The sequence below is a fragment of the Chlamydotis macqueenii genome, chromosome 7 (genome assembly GCF_036417535.1).
Source record: "Chlamydotis macqueenii isolate bChlMac1 chromosome 7, bChlMac1.mat, whole genome shotgun sequence".
NCBI lineage: Eukaryota > Metazoa > Chordata > Aves > Otidiformes > Otididae > Chlamydotis > Chlamydotis macqueenii.
Genome location: NC_141562.1, coordinates 13,166,619 through 13,194,402, shown reverse-complemented (window position 1 = coordinate 13,194,402; position 27,784 = coordinate 13,166,619). Strand labels below are relative to the sequence as shown.

At 37.5% G+C, this 27,784-nt stretch overlaps 1 protein-coding gene across 2 annotated transcripts; it reads left to right on the top strand.

Moving 5' to 3' along the window:
• The first annotated feature begins 1,604 nt into the window (after positions 1-1,604).
• Positions 1,605-27,773, top strand: RUFY2 (RUN and FYVE domain containing 2). 2 transcript variants are annotated; one of them, XM_086752352.1, is made up of 18 exons: positions 1,605-1,721; positions 4,071-4,244; positions 4,732-4,849; positions 6,348-6,449; positions 7,779-7,902; positions 10,094-10,155; positions 10,744-10,809; positions 12,636-12,705; positions 13,967-14,068; positions 14,834-14,950; positions 15,565-15,732; positions 17,196-17,293; positions 21,220-21,339; positions 23,161-23,290; positions 23,881-23,975; positions 24,601-24,649; positions 25,292-25,369; positions 26,193-27,773. In XM_086752352.1, exons 1-18 carry the CDS (start codon positions 1,718-1,720, stop codon positions 26,334-26,336), a joined length of 1,821 nt encoding a protein of 606 aa, XP_086608478.1. In that variant the 5' UTR covers positions 1,605-1,717; the 3' UTR covers positions 26,337-27,773. The 2 variants fall into 2 exon arrangements, with proteins under 2 accessions (XP_086608478.1, XP_086608479.1); XM_086752353.1 differs by lacking the exons at positions 21,220-21,339; positions 23,161-23,290; positions 23,881-23,975; ... (1 more) ...; positions 25,292-25,369; positions 26,193-27,773 and adding an exon at positions 18,161-19,581.
• Positions 27,774-27,784: the final 11 nt, after the last annotated feature.

The following is a 27,784-nucleotide window of genomic DNA, read 5'->3' as shown; positions in this document are numbered from 1 at the left end:
TCTTCAAAGCCTCGGGTTCTTCTTTAAAGTGTGCTTCTGTTTTTTTTTAAGTACTGAAGTCTTTTATATCTACATATGTAATGTAATCAATATCTCATATGAAGATCCCTTGGTGACTTTTCTAATCTCTTGATTTTGCATGTCTGGGAGAAATGTGATGTTGATTCACTTAACTCCCTTTAGTGAATTAATGTATTTAGCAGACAAACCTGTTGAAGTTAAATGCTGCCCAGCTGAAGATCTTAAACTGAAACTCTGGTTTCAGTTTAAGATCTTTAGGCTTTTCTTAAAAAAAAAAAAAGCAAACAAACAAAAACCAAACACAAAAACCACAAAAAAAGCAAATTGCCCCAAGAAACAAAACTAGAGATGCAGCCTGATGACTAAGAAGTTTACATGCTCAGGTTCTATTTTTTGTAAAGATGATAGCTTATGTACAATACAAACAATCCTTTACTTGACAGATCTGTTTGTACTACCTCATACTCTAGACTATTCCTGACAAGTTTCTTTCCCAGATTGCTGGTGGAAACATCAATTTCTTTGGATTCTTCAAAATCATTAGTATTTGCTGTCTCTTGGATCAATGTCAAGTAGCTGTGTGCGTACAGTTTCAGGTGAACTTTTAGATGTTAAATGTGGACACTTTTACTCTTTGTTTTGTTTTTTTTTAAACTGCTCCCTAACTCTTGTAATGTTTGAAATAATAAAATTTGCTGTTGGTTTTGTTATAGTTGTTTATACTTTGTTAATACTTAGCTTTATATAATACAAGTATTTTGAACAGTACAAAACCAGTTTGAATAGTTGACAGGGTATCTGCTTTTTAAAGTGAAAATACATGCTTCTTAATCAACTGTGTATATGCTCTGAGTCCATCAAAAGGTCAAAAAATTAGAGTAAAATACAGTAGTGATGTTAGTATAACATATCTTTGAATAGAAAAGTTTTATTTTCTTCCATGTTTAGGATTTATGTGTACAAAAGTCTTAACATTTGGCTATTTTCTTACACCAGTAGATTATCCCTATCCAATAAATTATCCGTGTGCTATTTATAGTTAATTAAAAATAAATTAGAGGTATTACCATCCCTCCACAAAGTTGCGTTAGAAATGGGCACAAGAAAATCCAATGTTTCCTTGTCTAGTTCTACAGTGTCTGTTCTTGTTGCACAGTAAAAATTAGACTGAGGAGAGATCTATTATTAAACAATGTTTTGAGCTGGTAGTCTCGAAATTGAGATGTGATTCTCTGAAACACTCTTGCATTCTAATAACTATGTTTTAAAACGGCTTTTTTTTTTTTTTTTTAAATGCCTGCCCAGTAGGCTAGGTAGGCGTAGCCAGGCAGTGCTGTCCTTTTTTTCTGTTCTTTTGTGTCTGGTCTCTGCACTGGCGCCAGGGGAGGCACGCCTGCTGGGTAGCCCTTTCCAGAGCAGGGGAGCGGGAAGAGCCTGATCTAGAGTGGTTATTAAGCAGCCATTAGCAGCCGTGTGGGTAAGCCCGGCTGCGGGGATCATGATGTCCCAGTAGCCACGACCGACCGTGAATGGCCGCAGCCGCGGGGCGGGCCCAGCTGCGGGGCGGGGCGGGTCCTCCCGCCGCCGGGGGCGCCGTTGGGCGCGGGCGGAGGGGCCGGGCGCACGCAGCGGCGGGACGGGAGGAGCCGCGGGGCCCGTAGGGAGCGGCTGAGGCGGCGGCTCCTCCTCTCCAGCCATGGGTGAGCGGAGGCTGGGGCGCCCGGGGAGCGGGGCTCGGCTGAACGGGGGGACACTGGGGACCAGCGGTGATGGGAGAAGGCGGCCCGCGGCGGCCGCCGCCCCTCAGCCGCCGGGGGTAACGGCTGCGAGCCGCGCAGGCAGAAAATGTCCGCTGCGGCGGGAGCGGGGTGGGGGGCGGCGGGCGGCCTCGGGGGGCGGCGGCGGGGTCGGCCCCGCGGTTTGGCCGCCGGTGCGGGGCCCCGGGCGCTGGCGGCCCTCCCTGTCTCCCTCCCTCCTTCCCTCCCTGTCGCTGGGAGGAGCAGCCGGCGCTCATGGAAACCAGGTGGTGTGGCGGGGGACTGTGCTTTGGGAAGGATGAGGGGTTTAGGCCGGGGAGGACGATTTCGTGGAGGAAAATACTTGTTTTTCTGCTAACTGTCAGGTGACACAGGGAGACTTTGTTTAGCCTGTAGCCGTAGCGACTACATGCTTGGGTTTTGGGTTTTTTTTGTTTGTTTGTTTTTTGGTTTTTTTTTTCCACAAATACTGTTTGCAGAAAGGGTTTAGCTGCTCATCTGAACTGTGAGCAGAATATTGTCTGTTGGTCCAAGCCTTGCCGGTCGGACTCTGGTGAGGCTGGCGGCATCAGTGCCACCTGCAAATAATCCTTTCGGAGGCTGCTGCTCTGCAGTGAGGAGAGCCCTTCATAGCTCCTCTGCACCATACGTGTGCAGCCTACCCCGTACAATCCCTGACCAGCGGTTACTAGAAAACGTGCCATGTGACATTCTAAATCTTCATCTTTTTTTTTTTTTAAGAAGTAGGTGCAGAAAAATAGCTATGTGCAGGTAGAGCACACTTCAAAACGGACCTCAAATGTGTTTCTGCCTCAGGAGAACCAGGCAAGAGGGCTGAGAATTAGAAGGACAGTAGACGTGGAAGTCTGTGGGGAGGATCAGCTCTAAAAGTCGAAATGAGGTCACCTGAAAAAAAGAATTTGTAAGATGCCTTTGGGGAAATGGACTTGAATATGTAACGAGGGAGTGCTATCCACCTCAAGTCTGAATTGAATAAAGGCTTTTTCCACAGTAACATTTATATTTAGCATTGTCAGTAAGAAACCCAATTAAAAAAGCAGAAATCTGACATGAGTTTTACCCACAGAAACACTCCTGTTTTGAAAGCCTCCATCTGTTCCAGACAGGGGCACTGATGCTGCTCTTGGTAGGGTTGGTTCAGTCCCCGGTGGCTGAGCAGGCAGGAAGTCAAGAGACAAACTAGTGAGCTGTGACTGCTAACTAGGTACATTTTTGCCAGAGCACTGTTGCTAACTGTCTGCTGTGTCTTCTAACATCTTTTAGTGTTTTCTGTTGAAGTACTCTTAAATTGAGAGACTATAAAAGTAGTTTTTAAGCTTGTCTTGGGTACGTTATCTCAGTCATATTTTTTGACTAAAAAAATGAGAGAGATTATATTGTATGGTAATAGGGTAATTTTATATTTGACAGGCAGCTAGGAATAGAGAAAATTAGAAAATAATTTTTAAAGTTTCTAATATCTGATATCTAAATACCCAAAGCTGTGATATGGAAGAAATGAGACAAGGAGTTTCATTGCTGTTTGAGGAACCGAGAAACTATCTGTCTGTTATAATGGTTAATTTTTGTTTGTTTGTTTGTTTTGGCTTTAATGTATACAGTTCTTTATGCTTGCTGGTGTGCAAGAGGTAAGGCCATATACCAGTATTCAAATTTGCAGAGGCAGGAGCTCACATTTTTTCTCAGATACAAATCTGTATAGCTATTTTGACATCTGTGTCTTAAGATCTTAAAAAGATTCTCTGTGTTCTTAATTTGTTTGATTTTAATTTTATTTGTTAGTTTTAATTGCAGAAAACAGTAATCATCATCTTTTTTTTTTGTTTCTTTCAAAGTCATTTTGATAATAGTGAATAAACAGAGGGTTGTTTTGTCTGTTTCAGTTTGGCAAAATAGAGAGTGCCCTAAATGTTTGAACTGCTTCATTACAAATGAAAATAAACTAAGAATCTCCTGAACACTCTGGTTTCAGTAGCAGGCGGATTAAGAAGAGAAACCTTGTCCATTCTGTCAGATTAAGATAATTTTAAAAAGCTATGGGTCTTTTACTGCCTAGATTTAATCCCCAAATGTATTTTTGTAGTGTACATTTTGTGAAGTTTACCAAGTTTGCTTTAAGTTAAAGCAAAACCTTTAGTTCTTAAACTTTCCTGTGTAGAAAACAGATTAAGGTAAGCTTTTCTTTGAACAAGGTGGCCAAGAAGCATTTTATTTTGCATCTCTTCTAAAACTTGAACCATACTTTTTTTTTTTTTTTATTTATTGTTTTAGCTGTAAAGGACCCTACAGCCGTAGAAAGAGCAAATTTACTGAACATGGCTAAACTGAGTATCAAAGGACTCATTGAATCAGCGTTGAGCTTTGGCCGAACTCTGGATTCTGACTACCCACCTTTGCAGCAGTTCTTTGTTGTCATGGAGCACTGCCTGAAGCATGGCCTTAAAGGTGGGGTAATGGCTCTACCTGCGTATTTGTAATTCCAAAGAAACAATTTTTCTTCCTTTCTTTCCTGAATGAGATAAAGCCACATAACACACTTTGATTTTAAGAGGCGAAGAAAATATGTAAATTGTCACCTTTTATAATGAATAGTGTCATTGTTAATACTTGACAGTAATATATTTACACGTTTACCAACTTTTTCTTTTGTATACCATTTGTTGTAAGTGGTTCAGGGATTACCACAACTGCGTATGTGTAGGTAGCTTATATTTTTAGCTAGTCGTCCTTTTTATATTATTTCGTTCTAGCACAGCAATTTTATATTCACAGCAAAATCATTTGGAAGATGGCTTTGGATACTGGTGACCTGACCAGTGTGTCAGTTAGCTGGAAGTCTAGGCTCTGCGGTTAACCCTTTAATCACAGCAACTATTTTGAAGGAAGCTACACCTGTAATTTAAATTAATTCAGTTAATTTTTATTTTCCTAGTAAGAAAATCCTTTCTAAGTTACAATAAAACCATCTGGGGTCCTTTGGAACTTGTGGAGAAATTATATCCAGAAGCTGAGGAAATAGCAGCAAGTGTCAGAGATTTGCCTGGTCTTAAGTAAGTAGTATTGGTAAAATACAGCAAGAAAATAAAGGACCTGATTGAAAATCTACAGATGTCTCGATTTCATTTGGCATTAATCAAGCCTTTGAACAGCTAGTACATCTTCTTAGGGAAGAGCAGAAGTGAATCTTGCTAGCTTTTCATGTTCTGCACAAAACTGCTAAAAAAGTAGTATTTTTTGTGTTCTTTTCTGACATTCCTGGGAGAAAAATTTTTTGAATGGTGGACAAAAATGGTGCAAAAAGGAACAGGTTGTGTATCGAACAGCCTGCAGTCTAGAGCTGCAGCAAACACTTGAGTCTAGTCAGCAAAGGCTGTACAAAACCAAAAAGTAACATACTGGAGAGGAAAGCATTAGGCAGCTTTTCAGATTCTCGTGTGTAGGGTCCTTCTCAAATGTGTTTTTATACTGTGAGCTACAATCTCCTCCCATTCCTCTGCACTCTGCTTTTGTGTTTAGCTTTAGAATTGGCCGTACATTAAATTCCAGAAGGGTTTGGTTACATTGTGACTGATACATGGCAACATAAGGGTTGTAATTTATAGCTTTAGACCTTATCTAAAGCACATGGATGTATAAATTATTATTTACTCTTGTATCAGATGAGATGATGTGGCTTTGCCAAGTCTGTTACATTGTTCCTATCCTGATATAGCATGCAGATTTTGGTTGGCTTTTTTTTTTGCGTTTATGTGCTTACCACTTCTAAGTGCGCAAGCACTGGAAGAGGAGGATCTAAAGGTCCAGGTTTAATTTATTGGATGTTAATATTTGCCAGTTACATACATTTTCATCTTTTTTGAATTGTCTTTCTAAGATACCACTGAATTTGTAAACAAGCATGAGTTAAAGCTAGGATTCAGTACGTGTTGTGTAGACCCAGAGAACAGGATTGGAAAGGGAAGCTTGCGTGATGAGTTGGAATGGGCATTTGGTTGCTCTTCTCACAATTCTTCTGAAGACTTTGTAAGTAAGTTGCAGAAAGGAGTCTGAATTATTGCAGACATTTTCCTTCAGCTAGAAACAGATCTTTCAAGGTTATCTTTACAGGCGTTGTCAGATTGAGAAGGAAGCACTTAACAGGAAAACAACATCACTCTTGAAAATTCTTTCCACGCTGCTAGCCAGGTACTGTGTGAGAACAAAGCACGTGGAAATACAACAGTGTGGAGAAGGCTGCATGTTTTCACTCTCTGAGCAAGCCAGTTAACTTTATTGTCAGGCTCCTGTGCTTTCTCTGTTCCTGTTTTTCCAGGGTCTGTTCCCAGGCTCAGCTGAGTTGATGAAGTTTTTTCTGATATTATCCCAAAGCTTGGAGTTGAAGCCTAGACATTATTCCCAGACTGCATTGCTCAACTCTTAGTTTAAAGTAGCCTTTCAGAAATACCAGTTGCTCTACTAATAGACTGATAAGATGTTTAAGACAGTGAATTACTTCATATATTGTTGATTTGGGACTATTTGTCTTCACACTCTTTTTTTTTTTTTCAGAACACCACTAGGCCGTGCCCGGGCCTGGTTACGGTTAGCACTAATGCAGAAGAAAATGGCCGACTATCTTCGCTGCTTAATCATTCAGAGAGACCTTCTCAGGTAAACAATTAAGTAGATTTTGTTTATAATTTATTTTTAAGGGTTTAAACTCCTGGAAAAAAAAAAATTGTTTTCTGTTTGCTACTTTTAAATGTATCCTTAGTGTAGCAAGATGTAGGTTTTGGCTCCTGGGATGATTTCTTCCAGTCCTCAGGGTAGAGGGACTTGCTGCCTCATTGAGATTGAGGGCCAGCTGATGAGTGAAGAGATGTTTCCTCCCCATCATGTAGGCAGGCCTTCTGCAACGTTCTTGATTGTGCTTTCACAGATGAGGATGATGGGGAAGGTCTCTGCCTGCATTCCTCCACCATGCAGAATGTGGACTAGAAGCCTCTGGATAGGAGATGAATTCACCCCTACCATATCCGTGGCTTCCTACTGAGCTACTGTTGCATGGAGGACGATTTCTTTGAAAATTCCTTTCGCAGCTCTAAAACTAGCATTGCTATTTTCTAGTATAACTTCTCCTTTCTGATAGAATAGTTGAAGCACAAAGGGAAAAAAAACCTCATCATCTTAATTTCAGTTCTATAACCTATGCACATTTTTAACACTTTTCTTGTATGCCTTGATAATACTGGTATGTCAGGATGACATTGGTGTTCAACAGCTGTGGACTTGTCCTTTGAAAGCACAGTTTGTTTCATAGAGCCTAAAACTTTATTTAAAAAAATGGAAGGAAAAGGAAGTAAATGTTGGTATTCTGTTGGCTTTTGGAGTGTTTTTGTTTTAAAAACCTTTTTAGCCTTTCAAACCTTTTAGCCTTTTTAGCCATTTCTCTTCTCTTACTCATTTAATTTCTTCCTTGGCTTCTTTAAGTTCAAGCATGTGTTCATTAAAGTCCAGACCTTTTCTCACACAAGGTAAATTTTTTACCATTCTTCTTCGACGTTCTGTAGTGTTTCTTAACAACATAAGAATTGTCTGACTCAGTGTGGCCAAGCGTCCATCTGTTGCAGTATCCTATTCAAAAGTGGCTAACAGCAAGTGTATAGGGAAGAGCCTTTTTTGTGGCGTTTGTTTTTTTTTTTAAATAAATAAATAAGTCTTGGCCCCAAAATTTCCCAGCCCTCCAGCAGTTTGTGGCTCAGATTTCTGGAGCCAAAGGTAGTAGTATTGTTTTTAATAGCCTCTGAGACAAACCATGCACTTTGAGTTTTTAAATATTTATGGAGTGAAAGGATGGGCAGACCCAGTTTGTCTTTAGGGATGCTGGAGTAAGGCTAAAATAAGAGAAACAATTCAGATTTAGATGTCACTTTATTAATAATTTATTGGATGTAAATATACTGGATATACCAATAAGATGCAATTTTCTTCTTGTAACAGTGAATTTTATGAATACCATGCACTAATGATGGAAGAAGAAGGAGCGGTTATTGTTGGGCTGTTAGTTGGGTTAAATGTGATAGACGCTAACCTGTGTGTGAAGGGAGAAGACCTAGATTCACAAGTAAGTCGATACAGGTAAAGTAACCTATGTGCAATCCATAAGATGTTTATGTACAGTGGATGTTGTTACTGTGGAGTTGTGACTTGTTACAAATCTTACTAGAGACTGTTCAGGGTGTGATCCAGCTCTGGATCAGTGGGGGCTGTTGCATTAACCTCAGGGTCAGTTGGGCCAGACCTTTAGGTGGTGATAATTGTCAGAGTGCAAGGGTAAAGTTTTATGCTTTGTCATCAAATGGATGCAATAGTAGCAACACAGAGTTTTTTCCATCTTAATTGCCTAGCTCGTCCTTTTTCTTTGGAGGATAATTATAGTTCCATGATCAGTTTATCCCGTTTGGTTCATTTATTGTTCTGGAACATAATAGGAATGTTTCAAGGACCTGAAACAAAAACTTGCTTCGCATAGTGTAATAAAAGACCTTACAAGAGGGTGACTGCTCTCAATCTGCAAAACAAGATTTAGAATTCTTCCTCTTTTGCAAAGCGGTTTGACTTTGAACTCTGATCTTTTCCAAGAAAATCTCGGCAGATTCTTTTTAAAGGCAGATGCACAAGTATTTATAAATAAATCTAGGCTGTGTTCACTCCTCTTTTTTTTTTTTTTCTTTTTTTCTTTTTTTTCCCCAGCTTCTCTGTGGAAAAAATCATAATGGTTTAAGTGATTTCTACTGTATTTTGGCATATATTTGATAAAAAAGCAACTTCTATGGCAAAGAAAAGTCACAGCTAATTGGGCATGCGTGCTGTTGAATCATAGGGTTAACTTGTCTTTGATTGTTCATTCTAGTTACTGTTTAATGTTTGAGCCACTGATCTTGTGTACCAGAAGACATTGAAAGGCCTGTAATTATAGAAGACTTATCAATGTGCTGCTCTTAGTACTGAGAATTATATGTGTGTATCATAAATCACAAAATCTATTGCTAGCTACACCTTTGTTGTCTAGGTCGCTTGGTGGCTTTGCTGTATGAGGGGAGATAAAACTTGATTTGAGAAGGTATAGTGGCTGTTCAGATGAGGTTTTTAGAGTAATTCTGTTTGTGAAGAGTAGTATAAATAAGGCACCTTTTCAGAGAAGCCAGAAGAAGCGAGTTGTATTGAGCAGAAAGAGAAACCTCTGAAGGATGATGGAAGTTGCATCTGGGAGCATAGTTTTGGTATGTTAGACGAATGCTATTCAATGGTGAAATGTTTGTATGCCACATGGACAATCAAAACAAAGTGACAGAGATAATACTTTAATTTTTAAATAGAGGTAGTATTTTGCTTTAATAAGCAAAACACATTTTTTAAAAAGCTGTTGGAGAAGAGACTTTTTAGAAGAGGTATGGAAAGAACAAGTGGAAGACCACCACAGGGAACTGACAGGACAGCATTGTGTAAACCAAGGAAATGTTAGACTTAGCAAGTTACTTCTATTCAAAAGCTAAAGGGAGCTCAAGAAGGAAGCAGTAGATCAGAGAAATTGAAATACTTTTGGGAAGAGGCTACTAGAGACCAAAAAGGAAAGGTTTTGATAAAGCGAATGTGGTTAAATACCTGTGTTAGTGGTTCGTGAATGGAGTTGGAAGCAGAACTCATGGAAATGTTATTTATAGTATATCTGATTAAATTACAAGTGAATAGAAAATAAATTAATTGGACTCAGATTTAGCAAGGTGTACAGAAATGAGTGCAGTTGAGTTGGCACACCTGGGAACCAGCAAGTGTGGAGTGAAAGTATTATTTGGCAAGGAACATTGAAAAAAACAAACATGGGGGTAACAAGTGTGGGAGATGTGCTGTGATAGGAAATAATATGAAACACTATAGACAAATTATCACAAATCTGCTCAATCAGTGATAGGGTTGAGTAGTATCTGATAATTCCCCAAATGAAAGTATTCCTGTAAATTCTGGGCTAAGCTTAGTCAGAGGTAGGAAGTAATCTTTTCTTTGGTATTCAGTACATGGCACATTGTTAATTTTGTTCAAAAGTAATATAATTCTTAACAAATACATGAGACTTGACTTAAAAAAAATCTTGTTTAAAATGTTACAGTTCAGTCAGAAGCTCAAAAACCTGAAACTGGACCCATCTTAAAAAAGCTGGTGTAACTGAGATTTTAGTAATGATGTAGATAGAAGACAGTGAGTATCAACAGCAGTTATTTGTATGGTATTAAACTGTGTGTATTTGCTTTCCCTAGGTTGGAGTGATCGATTTCTCGATGTATTTGAAGAGTGATGATGACATTGGGGGTAAGGAAAGGTATGTCCTCAGCAAATACCTCAGATTTTGCATGTTAACAAATGATTTATTGACTGGTGTCTGGTTCTTTGTAGAAATAAGTCTACTGATCTCACTGTCTTGGGAAAAATGGCACACTACGTTGTTCTGTATTACTACTTAGCTGGGAGAATATTTGCACTCTGAAGCAAGCCTCAGCAACATTACCTGGCTTGCTTTACCTGATGGACAGTATCGGAGGATTGCAAGGTGGCAATGAAAAGGAACCTGCTAACCTAACAAAGTAACCTCAGCTTGGGGTTTAGTCAGTGTTTCAAAGAAACAGAATTATGACAGAGTAAATAAACTACCTTTTTCTCTTGAGACTTGTATATATTCTTATGTTTCATGTAGACAATTTGTGTGCAGTTAAAGCATTCCGGTTTTTGTCTCTCACTGATGTTACAACCTGTAAGTTGCTGACTTCATGATTGTGAGATGAAGTCACCTCCTTTCTTTTTAAAAAGCACAATTAAGATGGACATTTGCATATGATAGATATATCTATTTTCAGTACATGGTTTGCTACGTCATTTTGTTAAAGCTAATTTTATTATGTCCTTGCTTTAGAAATGAACAGATTGCTGCAATTTTGGACCAAAAGAATTATGTTGAAGAACTAAACAGACAACTGAAGTAAGTATTACTTTGAAGTATGTATGTCACTCCAGGCTTACAGGTGAAACACCTCTAATTCCTTTTATACCATGGCTTTGTGAGAGAACCTCAGAGAAAGGGATGCAAATTATTCTTGTTTAGACTGAGGATGTAGTGAAGTTGAAAAGGATACGCTCTTCTGGGGACACTCAGGAAGTCTCGGTTTTCATGCTTTTGTTTTTGACAGTCAGAACCTTTGTTCTTCAAATAAATGAAAAACAGCAGGCCAAAATTGATCAAGGTCCTCACGATTCATAACTTCACAGGAATGAAAAGCTTGATCTGGATTTGAACTGCTTCCTATCTGAAGGTTTTCAAAAAGTATTATTGAGTGTTGTGGGTGAATTCGCATGTTTTTGTTTCTTTGCCTTTCATAATGTTTTAGTTTGTAGCTTTAATGCCTAGGACCGAAACTGAATAGGTTCATTGCTTGCTGGAAACTACTTATACTTTGTAGGTTGTGGGTCCTGTGAGAATAGTTTTCAGGAAAGCAGCCTTTCCCCCTTACTTTGCTGGATGGAGCAAACCTAGTCCACTACTGTGTTTGTTACTGTACAAACGGAGGAAGAGTGATTGTAATTCTCTGAGGAGAATAGTACAGAATTAAACGGTGTGAGGAACTGAACAAGAAGAAAAACCGAACAAACCCAAACAACAAACGGACAGTGTAGTATAGCTGATCTTCTTATCCCTTTTTGAAATGTAATCATATTTTTTCATTTTTAATGCTGATAATCTTGATCATTAGTTACTGTATGGCTACTGTTAGGGTAAAGATATTCTGATTTGAAATTGTGTCAGGCACTGAGCAGGAACCTTCAACAGGACAGAATAACTGAGTGCATCAAATATGACCGAAATGAAAGGAAGTTAAGGAGGAGAAAGGAACTATCACAATTAAGAATAGTGGTGTTTGTGTGATGATAGCTGTCAGTTTTCAGACGAGCCCCTGTGTATCGGGTGTATTTCTGTATACTAGTTTAGGCACGGAATTACTCACAAACCAGTGATTCAACAGCTCTCTTTCATTTCAGGTCAGCTGTTCCTTTCCACACATCCTAAAATGCATTAATCTCCTCTACTTGCCATTCTTGATGAACTGGTAACTTCTGAGGACACCGTAGTAGAAATATGTGGAAAAGTAAATGTTGTTACAGAATAGTTTTGTTTTAGTGGTTTTTTTTTTTTTTTTTCTATATGTAAACTGCAGGCTAAAAATGTGCTTACAGCAGAAGTAGGCAATCAGGTAACAGAGAAGGCCTGGCTGTAGTTTGATATGATAAAAAAACCACAGAGTAATAGAAGGGAATAAAATTCGGATGAGACTTATAAATGAAGTCAAGAAGCATCAAGAAAGAGCCTAAGGATAAATCTCAAAAAAAGTGGAGAAGCAAATTATTTTATAAAATAAATGGATTTTGGAGGAAGAGAACCTGGAGAATTATTTCATTATATGAGGAGGGGAAAAAAAAAAAAGGTGGTGATTGTAAACTGTCTTTTAAGGGAACTCATTAAACTTTTGGATACAACATAGTTGTGAGGATAAAGGAAAGGGAGAATACATGTAAAGTCACACCCAACCAGGAGTTTAAGTGACAGGGAGGACATTGGGAGTTGGAAAGAAATATAGAAACGTTCAACAAAGGAGACTAATATTCTTGTGTTTAGGAGAACCTCAAATAATGGGAGCAGATCTGTTAGCACTTACCCATTAGTCACTGTATCTTGCATTAAAGCTTTTGAGCTTGGTTGAATGAGTTTTGATGTAATTTTGAATAATAGTTGTTGTTTTTTTTCTCTTTCAGTAGCACAGTTAGCAGTCTACATGCAAGAGTTGATTCATTAGAGAAATCAAACACTAAACTGATTGAAGAGGTATTTGATATTTTTTAGTAATGTATAATATACATTATTTACTGTTAAAGACAATTTTAATAAATATACTTGTGCTTTTTAACCTACATAAGTTTTGTATATATGTTCACATACTTTTATTTTGACTTGAAGAAAAGATGTGCTAGCAGCAGGGATCTGAAGTCAGCTTGCCTAGGTGGCATGCAGCATCAGTAAATGAATTCTGTAGAACATCACAATTTCCCACTTCAGACTAAACCAGAAGAGAAGCCTTTCCTAATGCCAGCTGTCAGTCTGATTTTGTGCACATGACTAGTCCATAATGGATGACACCAGTTGAGTGAGAAAGGAGACAGAAAAGTAGTTCACCAAGCAATTTCTGTTACTGTACTCAGCTTTAGCCAAAGGATTGTTTCTTGCTTATTTACCATATGCTTATTTACAGTTTTTAGACTTATCTGGCTCTAGTTTTGTATTTATATGCTATATTTCCAATTGTCTTTGATGCTTGAATATATTCCAATATTTTTAGCTTTATAAGAGAGAGGTTTTTGGTTTGTTTGTGTTTTTTTGTTTATTTGTTTGGTTGTTTTTTTTTAATCTGAACTGCTTAAGAAATAGTTAATGAAGTGGAAAGATTATATATCTAACTTCAGCTGTTGAAGGGATAGTTAGCTCACTCTGGATATTAATGTATCCAGATAGAGGTAAAACACTTTTTTCTCAGTGTTAATTCTTAGAGTATTCTGGTTCCTTTACAAGCCTTCAGCCCAACTGTCCACCTACTTTGATGGCTTATAATTCTAGCATTAAGGTATATACTATAGGGCCCAGCTATAACATTTCCTTTTTTGTCAATATGTTTTCTTTTCATCTGGGGGAGGTTTTCTCATGTAGATTGTTCTATATGATATATTAAGATGTGCAAAAAAGAACAGAACTGGATATATTTGAATCCAAATTGAATGAAAAAAAAATTAGGATGAGGAAAGGGAATTGAGGATCTTTTAAGTCATAATGGAGCAATGAAAAGAAACCATATTCTTCACCAGACACGAAATAACAAAGTATCTAGAATACGCATGCTGTGTGTAATGAAAGTGTCTCATTACGAAAACCAGGAGCTTTATGTTTTCTTTAAGCCTCTGTTTGGTAGACAGCAAGAACGGGACAGATAATGTCTTGGTCTTGCATTCACCAGAATATTTTTTTCTTTATTTCCACTCACAAAACTAGTCACACTGCTTTTCCTTTTTTTTCTTTTCTTTTTTTTTGTTTTCAGTTAGCAATAGCCAAAAATAATATAATTAAACTTCAGGAAGAAAACCATCAATTAAGGAGTGAAAATACCCTTATCTTAATGAAAACACAGCATCATCTAGAGGTATGTTAGTTTTACCACATTCAACGTGGTAATGTCGTGTGGTTCTGTGTCATTTGAATGTTCTTATGTTGCAACTTGAAGTAAGCAGTAGCTAGGCCAGATCTAAACAACTTTTATTAGGGAAAGGACCTGATAGATCTGAGAAGCTTTACAGTGCCATAAATGTAGCAAAATGATAGGACACTAAATTTTATAACCACATGCAAATTTTGTAGCATTTTTCCTTGTGTTCTTTCTGGTTTCCTTCCCTTTCTCCTTTTTTCTTCAAATTGTAAGCTGTATCTAAGACCATTTAAGGCAATAATATCTGAAAACATTGTCAAAGTAGTGTGTGTTTTAGTTGGCAAACTGTCTACTTTGACCTGTCTCATTGTGTGAAGTGTCATTTGGAGTAATCGTGTATACGATTGCTGAACTTTTTTTAAAGCTGTGATTTGTAGCTCCTTGTGTGACTTCCTGTATGTGTTTTACAGGATAATTGGTAAAAGCACAGGTTAAGCAGGTGTTTGGGTTGCTCAGTACCGAAACAGTTGTGTATTAGAGTGACCTTTGGAAGGAGGACTGTACTGCAGTACAGGTGTTTATTTTGCCAGATTTACTTAGTTCTTGTTATAAAACTGATGACCACATAGCAGAAACAGCTTTTTCCCTCTTTGTACTGTGCTTGGATAATGTATTTTTAAGCTTCCCCCCCCAACTATTAAATTTGTGCTATTAACTGCTAAACTTGTGATGAAGAAAGATAATTTCTCTGTGTCTTTGTAGGCAACTAAAGTGGATGTTGAAGCAGAACTTCAGACATACAAACAGTCCAGGCAGGGTTTAGATGAAATGTACAATGAAGCACGTAGACAGCTTCGAGAAGAATCACAACTTCGACAAGTAAGTATTCTTTTCTAGAATTATACAGCACTTCTATAAAAGACTATGCTTGAGAAGAGTCACTATATAAATATTTATAGTTTTGCTTTCACTGAGCTTAGATGCTGCCTTGAATCGACTTCAATTGCCTTTTCTCTGACTGCCTGTAATAAAAAGGGTGTTTTAACAGAGCAATCAACACATCAATATTTCTGTGACAATGTTGCTAAATCATAGTAAAGAAAATATGTTTTCTTTGAGACATTTTTAGGGAAATTGCTAGGAAGACAGTATGATCTGTATGTATGCTAAATCTTTCCTGTGAAAATACAAATTCTTTAGTTCTGTTTTTGTAATTAATACTTAGGCAACTCTATGCAACACTGGCAGGGTAATTTATAATGGGAGTTGTCTTCTCCTGAAGTTAAGAAAAAAGCATTTGTAGCTAAGTACACGAGAATGTAATGTTTATGCAGTGGATAATTTGCAAAGTTAAAGATGGGCAGAATTTCTGAAGAGGTGAAGTAGGTGGTGCTGCAGCTCTGTTAGAGTTAGCTTTGTCTTTTTCAAAGCAGGGATAAAATGTTGCATAATTATTTAAAGATTCTGTGTTGTGTTGTGTTTGTGTTTTATAGGATATGGAGAATGAGCTAGTGGTTCAAGTTAGTATGAAACATGAGATAGAACTTGCCATGAAGTTGCTGGAGAAGGACATCCATGAGAAGCAGGATACCCTCATAGGCCTTCGGCAGCAGCTTGATGAAGTGAAAGCAATTAACATGGAAATGTACCAAAAGCTGCAGGTAAAGGAATGGTCTGCTGTTAAACTGATGAAATGCCTTTGGTTGGAGTGAGAGAGGTGCATGACCATTTTGTTTATTTAAATGCTGCTGTTTCCTTAATTTTTTGTTTCTTTCCACTTCTTAGATCAGCTTGTCGTTTTTGAACGTTACTAATGCAAGCAAGATTTCACACAAAGCAGTTCTTTAGGCAGTCACTTAATGTTAGTGGGTTTGTTTGAAGAAAAGAGCATGAGAATAAGATGATGGTCTAATAACATGCTGTGTGGAACAGAGAGAGTAATAGTCTATCTCGTTATAATGATAGTTTTTGGCTTGCATTGTATAAAAAACCCAAGAGAATGTAGGCACCTAGTGAGGAGTGAAAGAGGAGATCTGAACTTTCAAAGTAAGGAAAGACATTTGGAAAACAAGGTTGTGTTAAATGGAAAAAGCTAATTACAGGTTTGTTTTTTAAAAAATCTGTTAACAAATTAAGAAAATTTGTAACAATGCAGTACTTCTTCGGGAGAATATGGATCTCAGAGATGTATGTTAACATACAGATAACAAATGAACAAACATTAAGGAAGTTTAGCAGTGAATTATGTGTGCAGAACATAGATTAGATTTCTGCAATAAATTCTCAAAAGCAACACGAGAAACCAGTCAAATCTGTGGCAGAATGAGGGGGGGGAAATGAGGATGCTGCAGAGGGATAATTCAGATGATGGACAAAGGATGCTACTTTACCACCTACAACTGTGAGGAAACTGGACGAGAGAAACAGAAGTATAAATAGAGCTGGAAAGAAAAATGAGAGGAGAATGTTCTTCAGTATGTTAGGATCTGTACTTTTGGGGACTGTGGGTAACACTGATTTCACTTAATGACATTCAGACCCCCTTCCTGGGCAGAGTGAAACGTTTTAGTCATGCCGAATCTCTGCTGTTTAGGGACCAGTTGATAGTGTTGATCTGTATAGCAAGGATAACGATCTTACCTTTTATTTTTAGGCTGCGGATGTAACAGCTCTGCAAGCAATCAGAATTGTGAAATGTGTTAATAAAATTTTTAAGACATTTTTAGGGACGTATGGTAGTTTAGTAAGAGTTGGAGAACATCAGTGAGTTCCAGGACTCAGCAACTTAGTTTAGTTCTCTATTGGTAAGGCTCTAATGAGCTACTTAAGAAGAGGATCAGTGAATTTAAGTTGACTTGCAAAATGATTAACTAAGAAAGGAAAACAAAGTGAAAAATGTATACTTATTAAATAGCATCTACACTAGCAAAGTACAAAACTACAAATTTGCTAGGCATAAAATTTTAAGTACTGTAAACTTTTTTTTTTTTCACAAGGATGTTTAAAAAGAATCAAAACCTGAAGCCATTTTAACACTTTTCCCTTCAGATATTGAAGAAAAAAACCCCATGAGGTAACAATGTAATATATACCTACTTCAATTTTAACCTTTTTTGTAACACAGGTTTCTGAAGATGCTATGAAAGAAAAGAATGAAATAATTGGCCGATTAGAGGATAAGACCAATCAAATTAATGCGACTATGAAACAACTAGAACAAAGGTACAGGCCCATCTTTGATTGTTTTCATTCGTTTCTCCATCCCCTTACATTTCACTGCATTCCTACACAGTTGCCACTGAAAAGTAACTTTCAAACAGAAAATTTAAAAATAACCTTTCTGAAACTTTAAGTAGTGCTGTACTGTTTATTTTTTTCTTTTTAACAAATACACTTACTTTAAATACAAGCTTAATCTTTCATTTTAATTCCTCTGCCATCTTTCTTCTGCTCCTAGATTTTTGTGCTGATATCAAAAGTTGTTCTTTCAGCTGTTTCAAAATTCTGATTCATTATTACCTTTTTCTTTTTGTCCCCACTTGAATGAAATGCAATAGAAACCAAAGCATTAATCTTGCTTATACTTAAGCGTGTGCTTAATATAAACATTTAATGCCTTCATGGATCATTGCTGTATTTGCTGAAGCTATTAATTCTTGTCCATTGCTTTGGAAGTGCCATTATTTTCTATGATGTAGTGTGTTTTTACTCTGAAAGATGGAAAACTGAAAGACTAAAATTTCCAGTATATAAATTTACATGATGGTTTGACTGCATGTATGGCATAATATTGACATGTGAGTCTTACGTTTTAACTTAGTGGCCTATATGCAACATTGATCTTTTGAATTGTAAAATATAACATATCCATGAGCCCTGTCATGTTGCTGTTTGACATGTCTTTTTTTCATTTAAATCTGGTTATTAAAAACATGGTTATGTATTTAAAAAATTAGTGACATGAATATTCTTTTATTGACATCCTTTTTTCCTCTTTTTTCTTTTCTTTTTATCCTTTGTCCCAATTTTTGTTTTTACTGTTTTGCTACCTTCATCTGTCTTTGATTTTTGTCCACTGCATTCATGAAGTGACAAAGATCTGTTAACTCAAACCAGGACTATTGCAATGTCATTCATCAAATGTGCCAGCAATGAAGCCCAGCACCAGTATAAACTTGTCAAAGATATATCATTCTGAAAGCTCCACCAGATCTGTTGTGTTTAAATAATTACTGATAAAATACAACTTAAGAATTTTAAAATTACAACTTTAAATAGAAAATTATATTAGAAATTCTGCACTGTAAGAGATAATAGCTGGGTTCTATTTTGTTTTCTGAAACAACGTAATATCTGATCTCACTTTACCCCTCTTAAAAAAAAAAAAAAAAAAAGGAAAAAAAAGTAAATCATTGCACTATTATTAACCAAATGTAAGCTAGTTTTCTAATGCTTATTTAATCACTTCTTAATTGTCAAAGTTTATTTTAAGAGGTTAGCTATCTTTACTTTGTGCATTTTTGACATTTGTTTTTAATCTAGTGGTTTTTCCTATTCTTTATGCTACTAAGAGATTTAAAAAGTAGCCCCTGCGACTCGTATTTCCCTTCTGCTCTGTTTATTGCTTTCACTTTTAGGCTATATTTATCCCAAAAGCATGCTCTCTGTTGGGTTTTTCGGTTGTAACTAGCACTGTTTTCTTGAGCAGCGTGACAGGAGTTCAGGGGAAGAGGAGTTAAATGCTATGTCAGAACTATACATTTAAAGAAAGAGGGCAGTGTCAACATGTGTGTTCAGTATGTGCAGTGGAAGAGTTACAGGGTTTGGGGATAAAACAGCTAAAGCACAATTCCATTTTGCTGAGATTACATGGGGTAAAATATTTTCACAGAGTTAAAATGGTTTGGAATCTGGACTTGGATGGGGCTCCAGGCAGGGAGGGCAGCGTGCTCTAGCAAATTTTGTAGCTGGGACTCCTGCCGAGAACAGCTGCACCGTGCTAGCTACGGTGGAAGCTGTAGTAATAAGTAGGATTTACATTTAGGGCCCAGATCCTGAACTTGTCTACCTTGTTTGTCAGCTGAGGATCTTGCCTGTGCGTGGCTTTGTCTACGCTGTAGTCATAATCCGTGGTTTTGCTCAGCCCCTTTTCCCTCCCTATGCTCATCATTAGGCAATCTTTACAACTCGTATTTCTGTTTTGAGCTGCTGCTTGCCTGCACTGCAGAAATACGAAAGTTTTAGCTTCTGACTGCCCTCAATGCTCTTCCCAATGTTTGCTCTGAAGTGTGGAGTGGAAGTTGACTGGGAAAAGAATCTTAGGGTCTTTCAGCAGGAGATGTGTTTGCAAAAGTGGGGGCAGGGTGTAATAATACAGAAAGGATTTATACTCCATGATTATGTATTACCTTATTGCTTGGTTTGGAATCAGAAAGAGCCAACATGGGTTGGCTATTAAAAAAATCTCCCATTCTCAAAGACAACCCAAACCGGAAACACTGGATAAAACAACAGGTAGACTATAGCAGCAATGGGAGTCTTAGCCATCTCATGGTCATCTGTGCAAACAAGTGTCTGCCTCAGTATCGTCTGAATCGCAAACCCTGCTGCGGACTTGGCCCGGCTCAGCATTCGTCTGAGTTACAGCCGTGCATTTAGCCTTGGTGCTGTAGCCTGGGTTGGCTAGCATGTTTCCTGGGTGGCAAGCTCCCTTTCTACCTTGGCTGTGGAAACTACTCGGCAGTTTAATTTGTGATTTAGCGAGGGGTTTAACTTGCTTTTGGTGTTTCTGTGTTGTGCAGCTTCATTCAGCTTCTTTTGCTCGGTGAATTGACCCTGCTTTTTCCCAGTGTTCTCCTTTCTGTGCGTGTTTTGGCCCTCTGTGCACTACCATTGCAAATGTGACTGGGAACGTTCTTAAAACAACTGGTCTAGCTGGATCAGTTAGTACAGACTTTATAAGGTAGTTTAATTCCGGTTGTCTTTACCTTGTTTACTGGCAGTGTTTGGAAACTCCTGCTGGTGCAATTTCATGAGCAGAAGCACAAATGTAGACATATTGCTGACTTCATTTCTTTTTAGCTGATGTTGGGAGTTGTGAGTTACACTGCATGCAGCTAGCTGCTGGGAAGCGAGAAATCAAGCACAGAGTATCACAGATTTCTCCCACTTACCTGAGAGGCCCTTGAAACAGTTTTGTTAAACACCACACAGCAGGTGGGGACACTGATATTTTACAGGCTCTTTTACTCTCCTGCCTTTTCGTCAAGAGAGGTGTAGCCATGACACAGCACAGTTCCATTTTAGTACCTGTACTTTTGTTATGTTACATCTATCTTTTTTTTTTTTCTGGGCTGAAGAGGTGACCAAGCTGAGAGGAACCACAGTGAACTAATGGATTCCAAGGGGAGTACAAACTCCTGGAATTCAGAAAGGAAAGATTAATTAAAAAAAAAAATCCCTCCCTTCTTGATTAATTGGTTTAATTTATTTTGTCTATAGTATGGAGCTATTTTAACCAGTGTAAGAATGCATTATTTTTAATACAGATTATTTAAATTAATTTCATAATATGGTGTAGCTGAGGTAGTTCTGTAAATGTAGTGGGACCTGTCAGAGTGTGTCTTGTTGTATTAGGCTAAGTTAAGGTTTTTGCTGTCTGACTGCAGTGCTCTGTGTTCAGCCTTACGCCTGAATTGTTTTGAGCTGCTTTTGCACAACACATGCTCTGCCCTGTCTTAATGGGTAATTAGTACAAGCCAGGTACTTCTACAGCATTTATTTAAAAAAAAAAAAAAAAGCTTCCAAAAATGACACGTGAACGTATGCTAAAGGAAAAAAAAAAAAAGCATTAAGGTATATGCTTCAATTCTGAAATATGTATCATCGTGCTTTGGCATCTGTTATTTCATGAGCATAAAATAAAACCGTGGTTACTTACGGTGATTACTCTCTTCCTGTATGAAAAACCAGGAGCTAGTTCTCTAGGCATTGTATGGATTTCTCGTTTGAGTTTGTGAGTTTCCCCCAAACTTTGTTTTTATTTAGAAATGTTTCTATTTCCCCATTTTTCTTTTATTTGTCTTCTTCACCCTCTACACCCTAGTTCTAGCTTCAGTTTTACCCAAAGTTGATTTGAATTACACCAGATTGCAGCAAGCAGAGAAGGCTCAAATGGAGGCTGAGGCCGAGGATGAGAAACTTAAACAGGAGTATGTGAATAAATCTGAAAGTCTGCAGAAAGAGTTCTCCCAGAAGGAGAAACAATTGTAAGTATATCTTTCCTGTTTGGAAAAATATACAGCAGTAAACACTCTACATCGCAGTATGTTTTGTGTCTTAATACAGGCTGGTTGTTGATAAATGGTTTTGAACAGAATGTAAATAAATACAAAACCTCTTCATGCTAGGTGCTGGAAAGGTGGAAGAAAATGTGCCATTCTAAGAAAGTCAGGCTAACTTTGGGTGCTTCTAAAATGATGTGCAGCTTGAAAGGAGGGGGAAGAACAGCCTTATTTTGTCTAAAAGTGCCAGCTTAATTCACGAGGAAATGATGATAAATGGGGGAAAATATGTAGTGTAGTAGTAGTGATACACACTTTTAACAAAACCCACAAGCACGTAGTAGTATAAATTTAAACAGAAATGGCATAAGAATAGTTTGATTGATGAGGCTTATGAATAAGGTAGAAGTGGTTTAACAACTGTGCAGGAAATAAAAAAATAAAAATCCACTGGAATAATAAATATTAAAAAGTAATGTAAAAGCCAACCCTCTACCCTTTCTTCTATTTAATGCTTCAGTACTGATTTAAATAAATAAATAAATATGTAATGTAAAAAGCTCCCTGTAAGGTCAGGTGTTTTCCCTGTTCAGAAAGATAAAAAGTAAATTATTTAAGGCAGTACAAATCTGTGGCACGACAAGGACTGAGGCTTAAAAGTCAGTGATTGCCAATCCAATTATTAGCTCACCCTGCCTCTCTTACAACTTGGAATGTTAATAAACTTGTCTAACTGTCTTGACAAATGTTCACTTTACTACCACAGTCATCTTTGCAGATTTTGGCAAAAGAACAGTTCACACCCCAGCCTTAGAATTCTGCAATTCTGAAACCTCAAGGTCATGTTCACTTCTGATCTTTTCCAGCCAGATGCTGAGGTAGTGTCCCAAAATGTAAGTCTTTCCTTTAAAAATGGGTTTGATTTAAAACAGGAAAATTACTGCGGATACAGGTTTTCCATCAAAAGACTTTGCATGACTACTGTCAGATTTTTTCCTCTTTTATTGTGGTGGCACAATTTAAATCTAGAAGGTTGAACAGCGTGCTTCCATCCTTTAGTTTCTCCATAACATTCTAAACACCAACTCCTCCGTGAGCTGATAGTGAAGTTCCAGTTAGAGTGGTTCTTCCATCAGAGTAGCCCCGATTCCTTTAACTGGACTTCAGTTAAACTCATAGAATTTAGATCCCTCTTAACGCTGAACCTCAGTTACATAGAAAGCTCAATAAAAATAGTAGTTTAAAGTCCTTCCTCCTTTATTTTCAATTCTGTTCAAAATGTCATAAGCCTTAGTCTAAAATAGAAGATTCACATCTAAGGATAAAATACTAAATAACTTTTATAAGTACCAGAGATAGATGGTGCAATCATTGTCTGCGTCACCAGTGGCAGTGTGGTTGGTTGGTTTGTTTATTTGATTTTAGAAACAAGCTAAGTAAGGTTAAGGAGGCTTTGTCTTATGCCTGTTTTAAAAATAGTTTAGAATTTTGTGGTTAGTCTTCTCTTGCTCGTTTATTACGAAGGTCAGCTCTTCAAAATTATGACAAGTTCTTGGTCCTTTAAATACGCTTCTTCCTAAAAGCATTTTCCAAGTGACAATTTTTTTTAATTATTATTTTTTATTACACTGATGTCTAAAATGTTATGATATTGATACCTACTTTTGTTTTAGGAAATGTGTAAGTTGATAATTTGTTTATTATGGTAGGAGTATATTGCACTGAGAAATAAACTCATTTTTGCTTTTTAAAAAATTATACTCTTATGCACAGTCATCTTTTGTTTGTTTGCTTTGGATATTCTAGGCTTCAGCTGGAAACAGATCTGAAGATAGAAAAAGAGTGGAGGCAAACCTTAGAGGATGATCTTCAAAAGGAGAAGGAAACTGTAACTCATCTGAGAATAGAGACCCAAGAAATAATTAACCTTAAAAAAGTAAATTCTGCAGTAAAACTTGACTAGTAATCTAGAAATTGACTGCAAAGTTAATTATGGACTTAGAGGTGGTATTTTTAAGAATTTCTGCAAGTAGATAAGAAAGATTAATGTGTTCTCACAAATAGATTAAGAAAAAAAAATGTGTTTTTTTACTCCCTATTTAGTCCTCAGATCAGAACTCAGTGCTTTGAATAAGGAAAAATGAAATCCTTGTTTTCCTTTATTAGTTGTGTTGGAGGCTTTGTCTTCTCATGCTAGGCCGGAAAGTGCCTCAGCTTCTCTCTGGCTGTGTAGTCTTGTTGATCTCTGCACTCAATCGGTTTTGTTTTCTTCCTGGAGAGGACTGCAGAAGCAAAAATACTTTATCTCTTGAGGTCTAAGAGTGTTTAATCCTGAGTTGTTGCTGTTCACGTTGGATTTGGGAATCTTAACAGAGAGCGTGATGGATCATGACTTCACTTGGCTTTCTAAGCAAGATCAGCTTTGGGTAGTAGTAGTTTCCTAGGCAGTAGGCAAATATAATTTTTGAGAATAACTGGGGGCTTTTGGTTTTTTGTTTGTTTTGGTTTTTTTTTTTTGTTTTAAAGGAGTTCCTTAAACTTCAGGAAAAAAACAAGCAACTGAAAAGGATATGTCAAGACCAAGAAGCTGCTCTCCAAGAATTGGCATCCAAGCTGAGCGAGTAATTTCTTTATTCATGATAATTACTGGTTTTGTCATATAAACTTGAATTAAGAAAAATAATAGATGGTGGTGGTGCGAATTAGACTGTATATGATGATATTGCCTAGCCAGTTGTCAAAAAGAAGTATGCCTAGTTAGGTTAAGTCTGTTGATTTTTTTTTTTTTTTTAGCTGGTGGGCTAGCTGTGGACTCAGTGCTCTGAGCACAAATCCTGGTTTGAAAGGGCCTGGGGGCATAAAGAGGGGGGTTTTTGCATTGAAAACAATTTGCTAGTTTGCATGTTGTGGCATTCCCAATTCTGGGTTTGTACCAATGCTGTGTGCTAGCTTTAAGTATTTGCACAGAGCTATGCTGCTAAAAATTTCTCTTATCCGCACAACCCCCAGCAAATTTACAGCCGTTCAAAGGACTCTGAGCTCTTGGGAGAGAGCTTGGCTTTGTGTGGTGCTTTATGCAGCAGGGCCTGACATTGATCGCATCTCCTGGGTGCTGCTGTAACACAGAATACTAACTGAAAGTTCAGAGTACTTTGCTTATAATTTTTAAAATACTTCCAGCTTTTAAAGTTGTTAGACTGTGACTGGCAATATAGAAGTCTGAAATAACATTATTTTATTTTTTAGATCAAAGCTGAAAATAGAAGATATTAAAGAAGCGAACAAAGCATTGCAGGTTAGTGGTGTTTGGAGGAAAAATAAACTTTTTTTTTTTTTTTACTGTTCCCTTTGAAATAAAATATGATCTGTAATGTTGAGAGGTTTGGAACTTTCTTAAGAGTTATGCAGGGAGAGAGCAGAGACTGTCTGCACGTGTTTGATCACGTGGTATGTCACCTTGCATATTATTTCAAACCAAGTGAAGGTGCCTGAAATGGTTTTGTTGAGCAGATTCCTATTTTTATCAAGTGGTTTAGGCAGAAGGAAATCAACAGTTCTTGACACTATGCTGGTGTTTTTTTTTTTTTTTTTTTTTACTTCCCTGCATCTTGGGGACTGTTCCTGTGTGATGGGCAGGGAAATGGGCTTCAGTACTGGGACTTGGAGACCTTTCTGCCTTTCCCAGCTCAGCCATTGACCAGCTTTACTACCTCAAGCATATTCTCGTTGCGCCTATTCCAGCTCTGTCCTGTCTCCTAAGGCTTTGCAGTGTTTTGGAGCGGACTTGTACTGCTCTAGAGTGCCTTTGTGACATTATACTGGTCTCAGGGCATTAAGCAGTTTCAGCAGCAAATGTACTGCTTTGGTTTGTCTTGTTCCCTGGAACCCAAAGTTTAACTTCTTCAGATACGTATAGTTTGGATAATTTTTTCTCTAGGGCCAGGTTTGGTTGAAGGACAAAGAGGCTACACATTGCAAGTTATGTGAAAAGGAATTTTCTCTTTCCAAAAGGAAGGTAAACAAAATTTCTTCCAACTGGCTTACATGTAATAAGAAAAAACATGAATTATTTTAGAGGAGTGGCAAGAAATGCCAATGCTCAGATGAATGCATATTTTTGAGATGTCTTTCTAGTTCTTTGATACGTACAATGCAGCTGGGCCCTAATTTCAAAAGAAATGCTGCATTTTGGGGAAGTGCCACAAAGGAACATACCTAAAATTATTTAACCTACTTTGTGGAGTCATCATCTCCAGTGCTTGCCAGCTCTGGCACTGTTAAAATTTGACGCATGGAAGTCGTCTTAGGGCATTTTTTTATACAATAGACTAAGAAATTATGAGTTTATAGTAGTTTTAAAGTAAAATGTGATGTTAATTTCTGTGCTTTATTAATATGTGCAGGAATTATTATATTACCTTTTAATATTAAATCTGAATTAGCTGCCTGACAGAATCATCCACTCTCTTGAATATCATTGCTTATATTATATTTTTATATAGCAGAGTGTGTTTGTAATCCAAGGATTGAACAAAATCTGCAAAACATACATGTATATTAAAAATATATATATATATATACAGTCCTAGACAGACCATCTATCTATCTGTCTATGATGCAATCACAGACAGACCAGGTTCTGTCTAGGTTTGCATCATGGATTGGGATTTTGATGAATTATCTTTTGAAAACTGATTCCATGCTTAGACCAAAGAAGTGGAAGGAATCACATTTCAGACTGCTCTGTGTATTGTGTATGAGTATCCAATTGCCAAGTATATTTCCATTGTAAATTTTACATTTTTTTTCCTTCCCCCCTCCTTTCCCCCATTATTTAGCATCATTGTAGAAACTGTGGCGAGATCTTCTGTAACGCCTGTTCTGACAATGAGCTGCCTCTGCCTTCTTCACCAAAGCCGGTTCGGGTCTGTGATTCCTGCCATGCAATACTTATACAGAGGTGCTCTTCTAATGTGCCATAAGATTGTTTTACAAGATATTTATTACCTTTTGGTATTTAGCTAATCCTGTAAAAACAAAACAAAACCAAACCACAAAGAACTAAAGAATGTACAGCACTATTTCCAGAATTTCAGGTAAGCGGTCTGGAGTTGCATTTTCAAGGTACCATGGAGAAGTTACTGGTCTGCTTCCTGTTGAAACAGATGGAAAAGATGGGACCAACACACAGAAGATGCATGTGTTAAAAATACAGATGACGATGTTATTTTAACAAATGGCTCAGAAGCTCTTTTGGAGGACACAGGGCGGTTTATAGAGGAGACTCAGTGTTAAGATGTATTTGATGAGTATCTTAGTTGTTAGGAGGATCTTGAAAAAGATTATACACTTACCTGCTTTTCCAGGCTGGTCTGCCACAAGTCCAACCTAGTTCTGCTGCAGAATGTGCCTGTGATACGCTGTTGTGAAGCAAAACTGTGCAGTAGCTAGTTTTAAATTGTACTTCAAAAAAGTAACGCAATTAATGCAGCGATCTGGTAAGTTATTGCCAAATACTGTATTTGTTTACCTCCCCTCACTTAGTCAAGATTTGTACATCCAAGAGTATTGCACTGACAGCTCTGTCCTCTGTAGTCACAGGTGTAAGGGGAGATTTTGTCAGACAGCTAACAAACAGCACCTCTAAGGCACTGGATGAAAGAAGGTGCATTTTGCTGAATTATTTTTTAAAATTAACTATTAATTTGACATTTCCGTGTTTCCGTTAAAAGAGAGATGTCCGTGACAGAATTTTTGTCTGACGTTGCCTGTAACCTCGAATGAACAAATATCTCTGCAGTATTTTCATGTAAGTTGTGCTTTCAGTGCTGTACGTGCAGTCCCTGTACAGCTCTAGAAGCAGAGTGAATCTGCCACCAAAAGACAAGGATTCAGTCCTGGGGACCACGTCCTTTCTGTGCAGCCTGTGTTGGACGGGAAGGTTCTTCCCTATTTTGTCATCATCCTTCTCAAACCTTCAGAATTTGTTCCTAAACTTCATTTTTTTACAGAGCACTTTTGAGTACGTCTAGGTCTGACCACTCTTCACACTGATGGTAACTTCTGCTGGAATGTAATTATTCTTCCTGTCATCGGCAGAATTACTGGCCCAGTAGTTCCTTCAGCCATGGGTTTGGAATATTCTTACTAACAGGAGAAGGGCGGCTTTGAAACAGGTCTTTTAATTGTTCTTGCACTTTGTTTAGCTTAGCTTTGTCGTTTGAGGATAGGCGTTTAGCTGCTATTCTAAAAGCTAATATAGCTGTTTTTAACACCTCCAGGTAGTTGCTTCTGTAGCTTTTGTAAGGAAAAATGTTTTTAAAATTATCTAATGTAACTTTTTGTAAAATACAAAACAAACACTTGTAAATCTGTAAATAGATTTTGGAAAAAATAAATTTAATTGATCTGCAACTTAACTGTGGGAATA

Coding starts and splice junctions, on each gene's coding strand:
- RUFY2 (XM_086752352.1), top strand. Junction 7,903..10,093: donor GAGAAGACCTAGATTCACAA/GTAAGTCGATAC, acceptor TGCTTTCCCTAG/GTTGGAGTGATCGATTTCTC. Junction 12,706..13,966: donor ACACTAAACTGATTGAAGAG/GTATTTGATATT, acceptor TTTTGTTTTCAG/TTAGCAATAGCCAAAAATAA.